This window comes from Paroedura picta, chromosome 3, assembly GCF_049243985.1.
Source record: "Paroedura picta isolate Pp20150507F chromosome 3, Ppicta_v3.0, whole genome shotgun sequence".
Taxonomy (NCBI): Eukaryota; Metazoa; Chordata; class Lepidosauria; order Squamata; family Gekkonidae; genus Paroedura; species Paroedura picta.
Genome location: NC_135371.1, coordinates 130,113,330 through 130,131,068, shown reverse-complemented (window position 1 = coordinate 130,131,068; position 17,739 = coordinate 130,113,330). Strand labels below are relative to the sequence as shown.

Sequence of the window (17,739 nt, the reverse complement as noted above, 5' to 3'; positions counted from 1 at the left end):
CCCCAGTAGCAACCTCAGAGTATGCAATAAAAGAGGCCTCGTGACTTATGGAGAGACAGCCACTCCTAGTTGTGTATGAAGGCAGAAAAGGTTCATTATACCATGGCAGCATTGTGCCCCATAATGACTACAGTATAGTTCTTTCTGGTATGCTGGAATAGGGAACCTGTTTCTAAAGCTGTCGGGCCACATAAGGCTATGTGATCAGACCTGGATATGAACAATGTAAGTGAAGCAAATTTGTGAAGGTCAATTTGGATGGGAAATTTGGAGTAGGCATGGGTTAGATGGAGGAGGAATGAAAAGGTAGAACACCAGAAGCTGTAGAGAGGAAGGATCAAGAATACAAGGAATAGATATTATGGGGAAAGGATAGCAAGCTGTATAAAGTGAAGGCGTTCTATCCTGTGTTGTAAGCCCCTCCCAAGCCCTAAGTGACAGAAACTGGTCCCTTAGTTTGGATGTTTTTCCCCAGCCATGAGTAGACTATTTTCAAAAGTTAAACCGTATATTTTCAGAGTTATGAAGAAGCTGTTAGGTTTGCACTAGATAAGAACATAAAGCAAAACTATTTCTGATGCTTGAAACAGATATTCTGAGTTGGAGGTAATGCTTTCACTAATGGAGCATGTTCGCAGAAGGCATTTTGGTTACTTTTCCCTGCCTAGAGCAGCCTTGCTGCATGTCTCAAAAGCCATTCTTGATGGTGGAAGGAGACCCTTAAGAGCCACATGGAATGCAGTGCAAGGGGCTGCAGCAAAATTGGGGATTGACAGAAATCAGGTGGAATATTGTACAACTGTATGCTCCAATCACAGCACTTGGTCTGCTCATTGCAAAGTGTATAAAAAGATTTCCATTGAGTCCTCCTTCACGCAGGGTGTGTGTGGAGGTTTGTACTGATAGCAAGAAGGTTGTAAAAATCCCTTCCATGTAATTCTCCTTTGCAGAATGGTTGGATCCAGCCTGATGTTAACATCACAGCTGTCCTTAGATTTTTTCCGTCCAGGGATTCTAGTACCAATACAGACAATGTTAGAATCTTGAGGGTTGGTAATTGTGGCCTGTTTTAGTTCTTCTAATGGTGTGACATGTGTTGTTTTTCCTTGTGTTAGATCCTCTGTAGAAATAGCAGTCTTGGAAGCCCATCTAATATATGTGGGTCCCCTCCTGGTGCCATTGGAAAACCCCATAGCTTGGAAAGCATTGGCTTTCCCACAGATTCAGTAACTGCAGCCAGCAGCTACAAGAAAGCACCCGGGTTTGAACGGGAAGACCTGGTTGGAGCAGAGTACCTAAAGAGTTTCAAATGCCAGGTAGGTAGGGAATGCTGGAAAGATGAAACCAAGTACTATTAGTTTCATATTAGTTTGGCAGTGCCTCTGTGGTATGTAAACACCTGTTCATGGACCTTCCGCACATAATGAAATTGGCCCGAGACTAGCAAATAGCAGAAACCTCCGGGACATGTATATAAACAAGAAACCCAGAGCAAAAATCAGAAAATGAATTGTGGATATTTATTACACTTTTTAAAAATAGCCACCTTTAGACATTTTTTCAGAACCATTGTGGTGCAGTGATTAAGAGCGGTGGCCTCTAATCTGGAGATTAGGTTTGATTCCCCAGTCCTCCACATACAGCCAGCTGGGTGACCTTGGGCTAGTCACAGTTCTCTTAAGGCTGCTATCACCGAGCAGTTCTCTTGGATCTCAGCCCCTCACAGGGTGTCTATGGTGGGGAGAGGAAAGGAAGGCCATTGCAAGCCGTTTTGAGACTCCTTCAGGTAGTGAAAAATGTGGTATATCAACCAACTCTTCTTTTGAGCTAGTTTAGAGATGCTTTTCTCTGTGCCCAAGTACTCAAGGTGGAGCTTCTCCTGGAAAAAGACAAATGGCCAGTGATATTTTAAACATAAAAATATTTTAAGCTTTATAGCATATTCTATAACACACACTTAGTAAACTAAGTTTCCACTGTTTTCTGTTCAACACTTAGCTTATTTCAGTTTCTGCATAGGCGAGTTGTCTCTGACTTTGGTATTGGCAATCTACTAAATTACTTGAGGAACCTTTGGTGTAAGGCTGCCTACTGACTGAGGTCTTCTAGAGAGGCCTTTCTCTGGGTGCCCCACCAAAAAAATCCCTTGGCACCATAGTTATAGAGGTTCACTCAGTGCCTTCTCTCCAGGTATTTAGGTATCAAGTGAAGACCTTGGTGTTTTCTTTCTGCTTTTCCGTTTGATTTGAACTTCTCTATCAGTGGAGGAAGGTATCCTGAATATTAGGTTATGCCTCCTCCGTATTCCACAGGCAGGGTTTATTGAAGTTAATTTTTCAAGGCTGCTTCTGCATTTGGAGGCAGATCGCAGTCCATGCCCAGCCCACCACAAGGCTGAACAAGAATGCAAGAAAACAAAACAAGAAAGAACAAGAAAACAAAACAAAAATCCAGAACATAAGAAGTTGGCTGCCTTCTCCGCCTCCTGCCTAATTACAACTGGGGTGGGGGCAAAGAGAAAGAAATCCGCTCATCAAGAGTGCCCAGCCTAGTTAGGAGCTGAGCCGCAGCTGGAGGACAGTTCCACCACTCATTCCATTTTGGAGCATTCTCAAGTCTCTGCAGCAACAGCCAGCTCCTCAGTAGCAGCCACCATCTCCCCTAAATCTCTTTGTGTGGCCTTTGTACAGTGCTCAGAGTTCTTCACACACTTCCAGCCAAGCATCTGAAATCCTATCCTTTGAGGATTCTGGCTTTCAAAATAGTCTTTTTTGTCATTGTTAGCCAGGAGAGCTTGAGAAATCTTTTAGTTAGGATTTTCAAGACGGATTCTGTGCACAGCCTCATCCTTTATGCTGACGGTATATTTCACATTCTATAGAAGCCAGTAGATTCCTCTCTGTATTTCTCTCCTCACCTCGATCATCTTAAAGACCAGGACTGGCACCAACTGTACATCAGAAGAACACTGTATATCTGCCTCAAGTGTACTGGTATTCTCAGACAGTCAGACACTCTTTTCTTCCTTCCCAATAGCAGGGGAAAGAAGTTATCTAAATCATCTATTGCCAGATGAATCAAGGCCTGCATCTTCCTGGGTTACAGGATCCAACACATACCAACACCTTTAGGGGTTTACTGCCCATTCCTCATGGATAGCAGTTAATAAAGCAGCAGCCTCCACTAACATCTATAGAAGAAATCTGTTGGCCAGCTACATGGACTTCAAATTCAACTCTTATGAGCTGTTACATAATAGATGGGTTTCCTAAGTAGAAGAATACTCTTGACAGGTGGTTCCCCATTGATTCCTTCTCCTTTTGGCGGCCTTCATTAGTTAGCAGTTTTTACGTAGAGGTGGGCTTATCTTCCTTGGAAGCTTGGAAAGCCATCAACTGAGGTCCATCACCAAATAACGGAGGGAGCCTTGCAAAATTCATTGGCATAAGCCTTGCCGATAAAATAAGGAGTAATCCAATGTTAAGTATACCTGTCATTCCAGTGATGAGAAAAACCCTTGTGGTAAGCTCAGTGTTTCCTTTTCTGTTGATTATAACCTTGGTTCCTTCTGGTCTGCTTGGTTTTCTTCGTACAAGCTTAGTGATGTCATACTTGCTTCTGATTGTGAGATTTGTGTGCTGTGAATTTTAATTATGATCGTTTTAATTTACTGGCTGTTTATTTTAATGAATTTTGTAGTACTATTTTAGAATGACACAAGCCACTTTGAACGCCAGGAAAAGGTCCTTGTCACGAACCAATGCTGCAGGATTTCCACAGTTCCATCTGTATACCATTGTGTGTAGCGACTGGCCATGGGAGCTGGTACACTACTTTGTGTACCACAAATATTTATTTTGTGATTTGTGGTGCCATGGAGAATTTAAAGAATCCCAGTGCAGTTGTTGTAGTATTCACACTTGTATCCTAATAGAGGCAAACATGTTGATTGTATTTTTCATTGTCTCTCAACACTGTAAGAACAATGGGAAGAGAGAAGGAGAAGGGGAAGGAGAAAGAGGGGGGTTAAGTCTTTCATTCCTGTGTTCTCCTGATTTGAAACAATCCCACAGAGTTTTTATTAAGCCCCATGGGACTAAGGAACAGGACAGTAGCTATTTCCTGGAGGTGTTTCAGATCAAGAAAAATGATGTAGAAACAAAAGCTTTAAGCCACCTTCCTCAATGCTGTTTTGCCAGTCCAAATTGGGGGTCATAAAAGATTGGGACTTCTCTACAGGGCTCCCAGTGTCTTGTCTGATTTGGCCTTTTGGTTCTGCTGATTTTGATACAATGTATTCCCAAGTGAGTGCACTTAAGATTACATTCTCACTTATCTGGATCCTGTGCTCTAACACATTTTTATGAGTCTTGATTTTACTATGGGTGCTCAATAGAAGAGTAAGTTCCCCAAGAAGGCTTTTGCTAACCTTGGTGTATGATCTCTGTTTACAAATGAAGAAGATGAGTGCGCCTCTGTTACTTTTATTTATTCTGCTTGCCAATTGCAATACTGTGGATCATTTCACTCCTGTCGAGGGGTGCAGAGTATGAAATGAGAGGAAGGAACTGCGAGTCTAGCCTTATGAGGGTTTAAATCTTTTCTAACCAACTGTAATCAAAAGATGGTTTCAAGGGATGAAAATGAGCATTGCGGGACATTCTAGGGAGTATTGCAGAGTCCCATGCTCTCTCCCATGGTATTCAGAGTTTATGAGATCCCCCAGTGAGAGTGTAGCTTTGGAGCTGAGTGTCATTGGTACATGTCTTATTAAATAAGCCTCCAGGTGCTGCCATCTTGAGCCAGTCCCTGGCTGCCCTAGTCACATGGCTGAGGGAGAGCAAACTGAAACGGAATCCTAGCAGTACAGAAGTGATGTTGGATGGTTGTCCTTGACATTATACATCAGACAGGTGCAGCTTTTTTGAGCTCAAGAGTACTGTTATATTGTACTCTGTGAACAAAGCAAATTAGGTGGCTAATGTGCATTTCCCAACTGCATATATCCCACAAGCTTTTCTCCTACTTGGGAGCAACCAATCTGACCAAGCTGATCCATACAACAGGAACCTTGATGGTGTTTAAATCTGTAGCATGCTCCATGTGAGACTGTCCTTGAAGACTACTCAGAAATGTTGTGTTGGATCCAGACTAAATTTTCTGCTCACACAAAGCTGTTAGTGGAATAAGATATTCCTGCCTTCTACCGTCCCCTAGCATCCCACTGATCTCCCCAAAATGCTGCTCTTGGGGAATAGGGAATCCCCAGGAACTGCTTGAGAGGCAAATCATGGGCTTGAAACAGGAAAAGGGAATTGCTGGAAATTACCCCACCCCTTTCCAGTCATGGAGAATTTAGTTGAGATCTAAGTGTTTAATCAGCACAAAATGCAGTAGCCTGTTTGCCACTGGGAGCATGTCATTCCCATATTGCGATCTCTCCGTTGGTTGCCAGTTTTATTCCTGGATTAATAGGACATTGTTTTTGTATGCCGACTTCTCTGTTGAGTATGGTTTTAGATGACAATGTTGCTCTGATTTTTAAGTTTATTATTTCTTGGTTATGTAAATTGCTTTATTTTGTTACCTACCCTGAATTCAATTAGAGGGAGGGGGGGCTGGTTTATAACACTTCCTTGTGCTCTAGTCAAAAGTCAGCAGTTGGCCATTTCAGATTTTGGCTCTCCTCCCACTTGTTTTTCCTTGTTATGTCTACTACAGCAGGCAAAAATAAAGTCCCATTCCATGGAGCACAGATCCCAAGAACAGCCTCTGTTACAACCCAAACAAGTAAGTTATTCTAAAACAAAACCTCTTGTTGCATTGCTAAGGGTTCATGGCACGGGCTCTTTAAGAGTTTCCATGTAAGTGTTTATAAATAAATTTGTGTTCATGTATTTTCAAAGAATTGGTGAGATGAGGTATAGCTAGGCTTTGAAATTATAATCGTAAATCTGGCTTGGACCACTGATAAAAGCTACAGCAACATTTTTATTTTGAATGTTTGGATTGTACATAACCTGAGTGGTGCTCAGAGGCCCCCCCAGATATGCATCGTAGCTATAGCACGTATATAGAAAGTTTAAAATATTCTGAGTTTTCCATACTTAATGAAAACATGCTTTTCATTACACCGTTTATAATCTTGTATTTCTTGCTGGCATGTATTTATAATGAATTATCCAATTCATAAATACTTGTTCCTCTTTCAGGATATATTGGGAATTCTTCCTGTTGGGAGCCCATTGACATCTAGCATCTCCTCTAGTATCACCTCTAGTTTGGCAGCAACACCCCCAAGTCCAGCTGGCACCAGCAGTGTTCCTGGCATGAATGCTAATGCTCTTCCATTCTACCCCACCAGTGACACAGTGGAGTCTGTGATAGGTAATATCATTTGTGCACGCTTATTTCCGGGCCCTCAAAACAGGAATATCGATGCCTAAGAGCAGAAGGAGCATGTTAGTGTTCTTCTTGTAGAATCCATGCTTTCCTTCTAGACAGGTCTTTGAGATGCCTAGTACTTTATTTTAATTATAGAGTTAAAGCCACATGGGCTACAACAAAGAAATGATACAATCAATATAGAGTTGCAAAAAGCTTCACTGTGCAGGAGTTAACATTGAAATCAGAATCTGACAGAAGCCAACTAATCTTAGATTCAATAGACGTACTAGACTCTGGAATTGGAGAAAATAAAGGCACAGGAAACATCTTCCTGTCTTCAGCTCCCAACAGGCAGTTGATACAATATGTCTGTAGTCTCAGTTCTTCCTGCGGAGCATGAGCAGATTTTTAAAATCATTTAACATAATTTCAATTTGGGAACACTAATTTCAAAAGATGTAAAGTCTGTTATAATGTGGTAAGATGATGAATGGGAGATTGATTGCTCCTGACTTCTCTGATAAGAACTGAACATGAACCTTTTCTTCTTCAAGAGTGATACATTGTTTGTGAATCTCTGTCCTCCAGATTTCTCAAGAATTCTCAAGGAGAGTAAGAGTCCAGATTGTGCAGGGCTGACCTCTCTTGCTTTATTTTTCTTCCCAGGCATAATTTTATTTTCTCTTTAAAATATCCCTGCCTGATACTGGCCTCTTATTCTCTAGGCATTTTGTTAAGAACTGTTAGCGATATAATCCAGTAACAGAAGGACTATGGCCTTAAGCAAGCAAACAAATAGGGGTTGGGAGGGGGATAATTTATTAAGCTCCAGACACTGTGCTTTTTAATTTTCAAATAGGGATTCTACAGGAAGTTCTTGAGAAGACTAGCAATCCTTTTAAGTCATATGTCAAATGCCCCAAACCAAAAAACCAAAGCAAAAGAATAAAAACTATGGTGAGGGAATTGGAGAGTGTTAATTAAGAGTGTTTATAAAGATTTTATAATCCCCAGTTTCTGAAAGAAATGTAAATGTAAGTCATCCTGTCCTTTTTGAGACAGCACTGTCTCTCATGGGGCCAACCGGCTAGGAATAGCATTGGGGGAGATCCTGTGCAGGCTTGCTCCATTTCATCCCCAACTGGCAATGTTCATGCTATTGCCGACCCATTGTTGGGCCTCCACTGGCTATTGCCTGCTTGCCAGGTTTTGCTAATCCATTTCCTGTTTCCTCCCCCCCCCTTTGCCTGACTGCCACACACGATCCTCTTCTTTCCACCACCATATCTGAACCTCATTCCCGCGTTGCCCATCTTTTCTGTCACAAAATTGCAGCCCAAGTCACTACTGCACTGTGGAATTCCTAAAAGTGAAGCACTATGGCAATTCCTCCTGAGCACCAAGGTTATTAAGTGACTGAAATGGGCAACTACCTACCTCACTAGTCTTCTACTCAAACTGGAGTTTCAGAGTGGCATGTTTTGCATTGCTGTTATTTCTGATGTACAGTTTTTGGGAAGAACCTGACACTGAAAAACATTTAGGATTCAAAGCAGGCAACAGGAAATGATATGAAAAGCTAACTTGACTATAGCCGCAATGCACGGGGGGGACAGGGCCCTGTCGATTCTGCAGTCCAGAGCAGTAGCATCTCTGCATGTAGGCTGTTTGGGCTTCCCTATCACTTGAAGTTGTTGGTCCTTTTTTATAACATATAATTGGTGCCTCTGTCTGGCAGAGTCTGCCTTGGATGACCTGGACCTGAACGAATTCGGAGTGGCTGCCCTGGAGAAGACATTTGACAGCAGCTCGGTGCCCCACACGAGTGGCATCATGATAGGTACATGAAAGCAACAGAGCTTTCTTTGATCTTCTGCCAAGCAGGGTTTGCCCCGTCAGCTGGCGAAGCAGCCTAACAAGCTCACAAGACCAACCTTATTATGTGTCCATCAGCAGCCAATGAGAGATTTTGAAGCTGAAGGGACCTCTCATTGGCTAGCAGATTGGAAATTTCCTCCATTGGTTTCATACATCCCAGTTATGTTTACAGTACAGGCATGGCTTATTTTGCTTTATAGTACCTTAACAGTGACACACTAAACAAGTTCACAAAATTATGATATAAGTGTGCATTTTATGAGGGGAAACCCTTCTTTTTAAAAAAAACAAAAACAAAACGGGAAACCAATTGGGCCTGGTAACATTGTTTTGCTGTCACAGGACCATGGCAAGGCATTATAGCTGCTCATTGACAAACTACCGCATATGTATCTCATCATTTTGTACGTGGTCATGTTAAACCAGCGTTCATTTTTTTCCTGTCTCTGGTTCTTCAGGTGAATATAGTCCTCACAGACTTACTGCCCCTGGTACAAGAATCTCTTTATCCAATGACACAGATTCTTGTGTGTGAAGTAAAGCCGTGTGCAAATTGGTGGGTTCAGTGCAGCTACTCACTGTTGCTTAGACCGTTCTTAAGGTCGCTTCCATGAGCTTAAGCCCGATCTTCCTTGGTACAGTGTCAGACATTTCAGACCACTGTGGAACTCTTTTGCAATGGCCATCTGTCCACACACAGTTCCATTTCACCATGTCTTTCCCCAGTATTGTTTCATGTTTGTGCAGTTACTTAAGTCCAGTAGCCTGCTGCTATGCACTCCTCAAGTGATGAATTCTGCTTTCATGAAAATAGGTTCCTCTTTACAGAAATGGGATTCAGCATGTGACACCTGTGCTTTATGGTGATTCTGGCTAAAAACCGTTTAGAAGTGGCTGAGGTGATGTGGCTGCAGTTCATAATGCAGACTGAATGTGTCAGATGAGTCAGAATGGGACCCAGGTTGTGTTTCTCCAGTTAGGTATACATGGGCTTGGTTCTCATGAAGCCAATGGGCTTTTTTAGTCTGGGAATCTAGAGATTATACTCCTCTGATCAGTAAATTGACACAGAACTGGGAATGGATCCTGTTGTCATGGCCAACACGTCCACCACAGCCCCACCTAGTGGATTTAGAGAAGAACAAGGCAGAGAGGAATAGTGTGACGTTTATGTTGCTTCTGTGCAAAATTGCAACTATTCTAGAAGGACATGGCACGTAGGCATTCTCCCCTAGCCACCCTAGGCCACTTTGATTTCTTTACCTTCTATTAGTGTGACTATCCCTTTTCAAGCTTTATAAACACAAGAAATAAAAACTTGATTTTACATAGATATGAAATCTGATGATATGATCATGACTCTTTCAAAGCCAGCCAGTTTTGTGCAAGTGGGTTTGAATCCTGTGCTGTGCCATGCATCGTTCTGGACTTCACTGTTCTTCAGATGATGGTGTGATTTTCTCTGCTGTTTTTATTTTTCTATGGATCTAGCATAAATAAAGTATTGATTACTGATCTGCTTTGCTAAGACACCTTCCTGATGAGCGTAGGTAATGTGTAAGCAAGGTAGAAATGCAGTATGAAGAGCCTAATTTTCCTTAATTAATAATTCCCCCTACTTAATATATGGCTTTTCTCTTGATGTAAAGCCTTTGAATCTTAAAAAAACAAACAGAGCACCTTTCCAAGGGTCATTAAGACCATATTTTCTATCCCTAATACATGGGACTGTTTAGATTGGTAAGGATATGCTTGGAAATAAGGCACTTTCATTTCAGATCATAGTCCTTGAAAATGTGGGCAGTCCAAATGATCTGATATTGTGTGCTTCCTTTTCCTTCGAACAAAACCTTAGCTGCCCATTTTCACTTTATCTGGAGACCTTTTTTGACATAGAGAAATGTAGCACTTGAGTTGTATTTGCAACAGAAAACGGTACCAGAAAACGCAATTACTTTAAAATTGCGGCAGAGCAAAAAATGCAAAAAAGTCATTTAAATTATCATAGTCCTTTAGTCTCAGAAAAATCCTTCATGCATTAAGCAGAGTTTGCTCTTTCTCAACGCCATGTTTTGCACAGCAAGCATCCCACTGAGTTTCCACACTACCTTCCTTGGCCTGTGGAAGAGTTCTCCCAAAAGCAGAAGATGAGCATGGACTCCCTCCCCCTCCTTTCCTAATGCCGAGCTAGGGAAAGAGAAGCAAATGCCTGCTGTTCAGATTCCTGTGCTGTGCTTCCACTCATAACTCATGGCTTCTACATTCCCATCCTTTCTGTGTGTTCTTTGTCCAGGTGGGAGTTTGCTGCAAAGTTCTGCTCCTGTAAATATCCCTGGGTCCCTTGGAAGTTCTGCCTCCTTTCACTCTGCCTCTCCTTCTCCACCGGTCAGCTTATCATCGCATTTCCTTCATCAGCCCCAGGGACACTTAAGCCAATCAGAAAACACATTCCTGGGGACATCAGCTTCTCATGGATCATTAGGTAAATGGCCAGTGTGTTTGTGAGAGCACGCATGTTAACATGTTACATACCTCTCTCTGCCATGTAAGTATTTTCTGTTATTTTCGCTTTCATTTTGATGTCTGTGTTGCCACCTAACATGCCTGGTCCGCCTAAAAGGAGGACACACAAGGCCTAAAACCATGTCCCCTCCTCAAAAAAAAATCCCCCCCCCCAACAGCAAAAGTAGAACACCGAGGAAAATACAAGATGGAAAGTCAGCCCAGGAGAATGAAAAGCTGTGAACATAACATGCTAACAAGCATAGGTCCCCCTCATAGGGAAAGGTTTTTGTGTGTGGTGTGTTAAGTACTGTCAGGTCACACCTTGTAGGGTCCTCAGAGCAAGAGACAGAGGCAGTCAGTGGTTTGCCATTGACTGCCTCTGTGGAGCAACCCCAGACTTCCTTGGTACTCTCCTGTCCAAGGACTAACCAGGACTGACCTGGCTTAGCTTCTGGAATCCAATGAGATCAGACTAGGCTGGGCCATTCTGTTCACAGGGGGGAAAGTACAGATATGTAATACTGCTGATACATTTAGATTATCTGGTTTTGGGGGTTTATGGTTATTGGTTATAGTTGTTATTAATACTAAAAATCAAATATTCCAAGTATCTCAACGTAAATAATCTCAAAAGGAACGTTGTTATTCAAAGTATAACAGTATCTCCATAGTTCATGTATATCCAAACAGACCAGTGAGCAGAGGTACTCCTTTAGGTCCTGAAGCTTATGCAAGAGTAACTTTAAGCACTCTATTCAGCATACTTCCTCTCACCGTTAATAGTTCTTTTGCTTTTAGGCTTGGATTCCCTGGTGCTCAGAGGCCGTGATGATCTAGCACACTTGAGAACGAGTGCCTCCATTTCAGAGTTAAGCCTTTTGGCTGTTTTTAATGCACTCCTTCCTTGGGGGTCAGTTAGAGCCACATTAGATGTGCTCTAGAATGGCTGGATCAGTATTTATCTCTCAAACAGGCATTCTTCACATGCTTGTAAACATTTCTTCATCATTATCATGTATTCTCGAGCCCTGGTTAAAGTTGAGCATTGAGTTAAAATTCACTGATATTAACTGAGAGACAGGTATAGTAACCTTTTTAAAATGTGTTACTGTCATTTAACAATGGCCTGAGCACTGCACAGACTTTGTGTTCCTTTTCCTTTTACAGAAGCTTCCAGTTTAATTAAGATACACAACAAAGAAGCTGAGAAGCCTAGGAATGGGAAAGCAGTAGGGAGAAAATGGCATGTGGAAAGACTTAAAAACTAGATACCTGTTTTTAAGTTTAAAATGCTTTCATGCACTTAATTGCATCTGTCTATCACATCTGTGCAATCACCTGCTTTGTACAAACTAAATCCATGGTCTGTGTACTGTGAAAGCCTTTTCAGGCTTATTGAAATTTATTTTTAAGGTGGCAGTTTTCACACTTACTAACTGGGGATCCCAGATACATCTGGTAGTTGAACAGGAGCATGCATACCCTCTGCTCGAGCCAAATAATTTTGAATGCAGTTTGTGTATACATCTGTGCATGTCTGTGTCCAATTTGGACAATCTGTGCCCCTCAGAAGGAGGGATTGCACATCCACAGATGTATGTGCATTCTTCTTGCATCACACAGTGATTCATGCGTAACAGGATTTCCAACTACTGAATGCATGGCCTAGCCGTATAAAAGATACCTGCGTTATTGCTTATAATTAAGTTGGCAATTAGTGAAAATGGTATTTTCAGTTAACCATTTAATAAATGCATTGGTTTCCTGTATAAAATTGTTACCGGCAAGGTTATGACTAGACTCAGGATGTGCTCACATCAGTCATGATCTTTAATAGTAGTGCAAGCCTTGGTCTCTGAGCAAAAATCAAATTCTGATTAAATTGCATATGAAGAAGATGTTTAGTAGGATGTCTATATTATGGCTGCAAATATTTTTCTGGGCTTCCCATGTCTGTGTTGTCTGGGAAATGTGTTCTTTATAAAAGACCTAAGAGGCAGCCCACACTCCTTTATGGATTTTGTATACTACCATTACTCTCTAAAGCCAAAACTTTATTCACATTTTTCATTTATTTTGTGATCTTGTAACAAGCAGTTACATCAGAAATCTATATGTTGTTCAGCGCATTTTTTGCTAGGGTTTGGGGTGATGAGATTATTTTAATCATGGTACATATGTTTGCAGTTATACTTGCATTATTCAAGGTTCCCATTTTTAGACAAAAAACATCCTAAGTAAAAACTTTTAAAAAAATAGCTGACACATTTTGTTAAATTCTCTGTTTTATTCTAAAATCTGATCCACAGGCAAATTTCTCTGTGGTGATTTGAAAGCAAACATTTAAACTGACTTCTGAGGAATCAGTGGATCCAGTTCTGGACACTCAAAAACTGACTTAAATCTATACAGTGTATGGCAAAGATGTTTGAGGGAACAAAAGTCCTAGTAAATTTGATAAATGAAGTAAGAAAGTTGATGGGTGGTCATGAAAAACTTTGCTGTTTAATAAAGACCACCTGAAGCTCTGTGCATGCCTGTTTGAAACTCTTTCTGATGTTTATCTCTCTTGTGGGGTCTGCCCTGTGTGGTGCACCCATTCTGTATCCACCTATGAGGTAAAGTACAAAGTAGGGCTGTGCGCGGCGGCGGCCGAATTGGCCGTTCCAGGCCGACGCAGCCAGCGCCGCAGGGGGGAAGGGGAGGCGCCAGCGCACAACTCAGTGCACACACGCAGCTCCATGCCTCTGTGTGTACACTGAGTTACACACACACCCCCGCGGCGCGGCGCTGGCTGCATTGGCCTGGAACAGCCAATTCGGCCGCCTCCACACACAACCCTAGTACAGAGCTCTTAAGAGCAGTATTGGCATCAAAATACAGTGGATCACATTGCTGTTGTTTAAAAGGGGCCCACTAACCATCCTATAAGATGGTCTGCTTTACTCTAAGACCTGTTTCATGACCAGGTTGCTCCCGGAGATCCCCAAATGAATCCTGTGGGAAACCAAATTCTTGCACTCCTCTTCCCAGGAAAGGATTGGGCCTGAATTTTATGCAGGGAAATGGGTTAACCAGAAGTATTTGTGATGTAACTTATTTTCTCTGTCTCTACACGAAACAGGTTTAAATGGGATGAACAGCAGTATATGGGAGCACTTTGCTTCTGGAAGTTTTTCGCCTAGTACTTCGCCTGCGTTCCTGTCGGGTCCAGGTGCTGCTGAGCTGGCCAGACTACGTCAGGAATTAGATGAAGCTAACAGTACAATAAAACAGTGGGAAGAATCTTGGAAACAGGCCAAACAGGTAGTGTGCAGTAGCAAAGAGAGGCAGAGTGGTTTGCTAGGATACCAATGATGACAAATGGTTTGGAGTCCAAGATCACCAGCAGGATTGGAGGCCATACCATAGTTCCTTGACTTTAATGTTTTCTTAGCTTTATTTAAGATGCATTTACTAATAAATAAGAATCATTTGGTTTTGTAGACACACAGAAAAGTAAATTACAAGTTGTGGTGAAGTTTAAAAAGTTTAACAGAAACTTTCTTGAACTCTTCTATAAGTTTGTTTGGGTACATCTTTCTAATTGTTCATACTGCCTATTTATGTATATTCTCCAGGTCAATATTCTGCTTTATGTTTCAATAATTCAGTACTTTCATTATCAGTCTTGTGATGCAGCCCCACATTGGGACTGTGTAAGCGCAGGCCAGCCACATAAAGCTTTCCCCAGCTAAGATCCTATAGGGAGTGCTACTGCCCCAACACAGTGCTCATACATGTGGCTTCCCACCAAAATGCACACATGATCTGAGGCGGAGCGCCCCACTCCCTCAGTTCCTTTCTCACCACTGCGAAGAACAGTCATAGTCTTCAACAGCTCCTTGTTTCTCCTATGGTTTCAAAGGCTATTTTCCAGAAATGCTCCCGTTGTGCGGTTAAGATCCCCCAAACGGATGAACATGACCAATGCCTTCTTTGTCTTGGTGCCGCATCTGCCAGAAGTTCACCCTGAAGGCCAGGTCAGATTGTGCTTCCATGCTGAAAGCTGCACTTTGGGAGAAGGCCCTCTCGACAGGCCCTCCCTAAACCGGCATCTGAACCAACTCCTTCCACACCTGCCCGTACCCCTGGAGCCACTTTGGTTCATTTGACAGCTTCAGTTCCAGCATCAGTTTCAAACCCATCTTGAGAAGAGACCAGTCTCTCAGACTTCATCCCTGGCTCCCGTTATTATGGGGACCATCTTGGAACAAGCTCCAGCACTTCAGCCATCTGAATCTCGTTCCAAGAGGTGTAAGAAGCCCAGGTCACTCCAACTACAGGCAAATCTCTAAACTATTCAGTTCCGTCTGCATTGTCAGTGCTTTTAATTCAGCATACACTGTCGTCAGTCCCACCCCCCTCAGTTCCCAATCAAGAAGCTCCACTCCCTAGATCGGAGCATCAACCAACCGTGTGGCATACTGCCTCCTAGGCCTCATAGCATCCTTCCCCTGTCTATGTTGGACAATGGAATCATCCATTCCTGGAGGAACCGCAGGTGGCTTTTAGATTTGATGTAACCCACCCCCACATCTTGGAGGTAGAAATGGAGGAGGGGGAACCCACTCACCCTCCCCCATTGCCCAGCACAGCTTCCAATCCCTCCCCAGACAATACCATCAGGGATCTCTCTCCCTCATCCCCTTCCGAGGACTACCATCTGCATGCCGATCCAAGGTGAAGGTCTTAGATCTAGATGTCTGTTTATCCAGCATGCGGCCTAAAGACAAGGTCCTTAGTCGACTTTATTCTGAGACTCCATCATTGAGGAGAAGTCTCTTTTTGTCGTGACCACGGATGATTTTCTGTCTTCATTAAAGAAGAGTCGACAGATGGCCCATTCTCTGAGTTCCTTCTCTCCAGTTCCTACCTACCAACCCTGCTTCCAACATCAGTATGGATTCACCACACCATATTTCCGTCCGTGCCTGTCCCTGCTTCCTGTCCATACCACCAGTATCAGAAAAAGCGTCAACCTCCATATCCTAACGGGCAACATTTTCCTCAAAAAGATCAACCACCAGAAGCCAGAATAGATTCTGTCAGTTACCCCTCCCCACTCTACCCACCAGGTGGATTTTGAGAACCGTTTGGCTCTTTTTGCCTCTGTTTGGTCCCTCATTTCTCGGGTCTCTTGGGTCCTATTAATCGTTTCACATGGTTACCATCTAGAGTTTTCAGTGTTCCCTTTCTACTCCCTTGGTTCCGAGGCACATGTTAACAACTTTCTTGAGTTGGACTCCCAAATCCTTGACCTCGTGGCTAAAAAAGGTAATTGAGGAAGTAGCTGTGGATAGCCGTGAATTTGTCCACTCCCTTTTTAAAGCCTTCCAGGTTGGTGGCCTTCACCACATCTTGTTCCATAGGTTCACTATGTGCTGAATGTGAAGAAGTTCTTCCTTTTGTTTGTCTTGAGTCTATCTGAATCCATTCTTAGTTCTTATAAATTATTTCCTGAGGGCTTGCAGGTTTCTCTGGTTCTACACCCCTTGTTAGTTTCAACTCTGTAGCTGGCTTAGCTTGTAGGGAATTTATTGTAAAGTGGGGGTGCCTGAGCTAGGTGTTTGATGTTCTTCTTTAACCCTGGCATTCTTCCCATCACCCATTCCTAACTTGGGTTTCTGCTGCCAAAATGATGAAATGTACCTGCAAGTGAAATATATAGGGAGACATATCTTGCCAGTTTAAGGGACCTGTTTACACTAAGGCCTGTTTTCTTACCATGAAAAGGCAGTTTTGAAATGGAGAAGAAGCTCTCAAAAATTCAAGATGTGTGTACACGGCCTGCCAGTATTGTGCCGATGGTGTGTCTCTTTGGTAACTGGGTCAGGAGTTAGCCCAACAATGAAAGAAATGTTGGTATATCCATGTATGATTCTGAGTCTTCATACAGATAAGAAAGCTGTTTGCATACATTTTAACAGAAAAGTTATTAAAGTCTGTAGGCAAGGGCAGGATAGGGGAGAATTTCCAGCTGTGTCCCACCTCCCCCTTCCCAAATTGCAAATCCCTGGAGATAGATTGTCCAGAGGAAGCAAGCCAAGGATTGATGGCAACTTTCCTGCCTTTGGGATACACAGGCCTGTGATGCTTGGAAGAAAGAAGCAGAGGAGGCCAATGATCGCGCCAGCACAGCGACTATGGAATGTGAGCTAGCCCGAGAGCAGAGGGAAGCCTTGGAACTGCAAGTGAAGAAACTCCAGGAGGAAATGGAAAGAATCCACACTGGTCAGGACCCCCAGTTCCTGCGTGCTATTTCTGACCTAGAGACCCTCTCCCTTTCTACACTCTACACTCTCCAAAAACAGCTGCGTGCCAACCTGGAAAGAGTCGATAAGGTGGGCTTAAGTAAGAGATTTTGTTAAGTATCCCTCATTAATCACATTTGCTGTTTTACATTCTAAATGTTTTTTTTTTAAAATTAAAAATCAGGGTGGCTAGGTTAACAAATAAACAATTCTCAAAAGGGGGAAGTAGGTTTTTCCACCAAGAATTCTCTAGGGTAGCAAGCAAGGATCAATTAAATCAAAATAATTAGTGACTGTGCTTAAAAGGCATAACGTGTTTACAAGTTACTCTCCATTTTTTTTCAAATTGGCTTGAAGAAGTTCAGACCATCTTATAAAAAGTTTGCTTGTTGAAAGGCTGGCTAGCACCTCCTTGTTGATACCTAGAACTCTACAGCCGCAGCATCCCATTTACAAGGAACTCTGGGATATGTTCTTTCCAGAATACCTGATACCTGCATGGTGGGCAGTTCTTAGGCTTCCTGGCCCTGAAGACTCTGCTACTGCAGCATTCTTAGTATTAGAGCCCTTAAGTGGGGCCAGGAGGATCTCTGAGGGAAGAAAAGGGGGCATAATTTAGGGCTGGGGAAGGAGGTTGAATTTTAAACGGGTGGTGCTTGATCCCTATTGCATTTCC

At 42.7% G+C, this 17,739-nt stretch overlaps 1 protein-coding gene across 5 annotated transcripts in view; it reads left to right on the top strand.

Moving 5' to 3' along the window:
• The window catches only part of UNK (unk zinc finger), an 88,858-nt gene that overhangs the window by 63,381 nt on the left and 7,738 nt on the right, over positions 1-17,739 (top strand). The window contains exons 10-16 of one of the 5 annotated variants that reach the window (XM_077327798.1): positions 1,116-1,316; positions 5,722-5,790; positions 6,213-6,387; positions 8,126-8,227; positions 10,559-10,747; positions 13,895-14,076; positions 16,896-17,153. In XM_077327798.1, coding sequence (XP_077183913.1) covers positions 1,116-1,316; positions 5,722-5,790; positions 6,213-6,387; positions 8,126-8,227; positions 10,559-10,747; positions 13,895-14,076; positions 16,896-17,153 — 1,176 coding nt within the window. Of the gene's footprint in view, positions 1-1,115; positions 1,317-5,721; positions 5,791-6,212; positions 6,388-8,125; positions 8,228-10,558; positions 10,748-13,894; positions 14,077-16,895; positions 17,164-17,739 lie in introns of all 5 variants that reach the window. The other 4 variants (XM_077327800.1, XM_077327803.1, XM_077327801.1 and 1 more) reach the window with 4 other exon arrangements.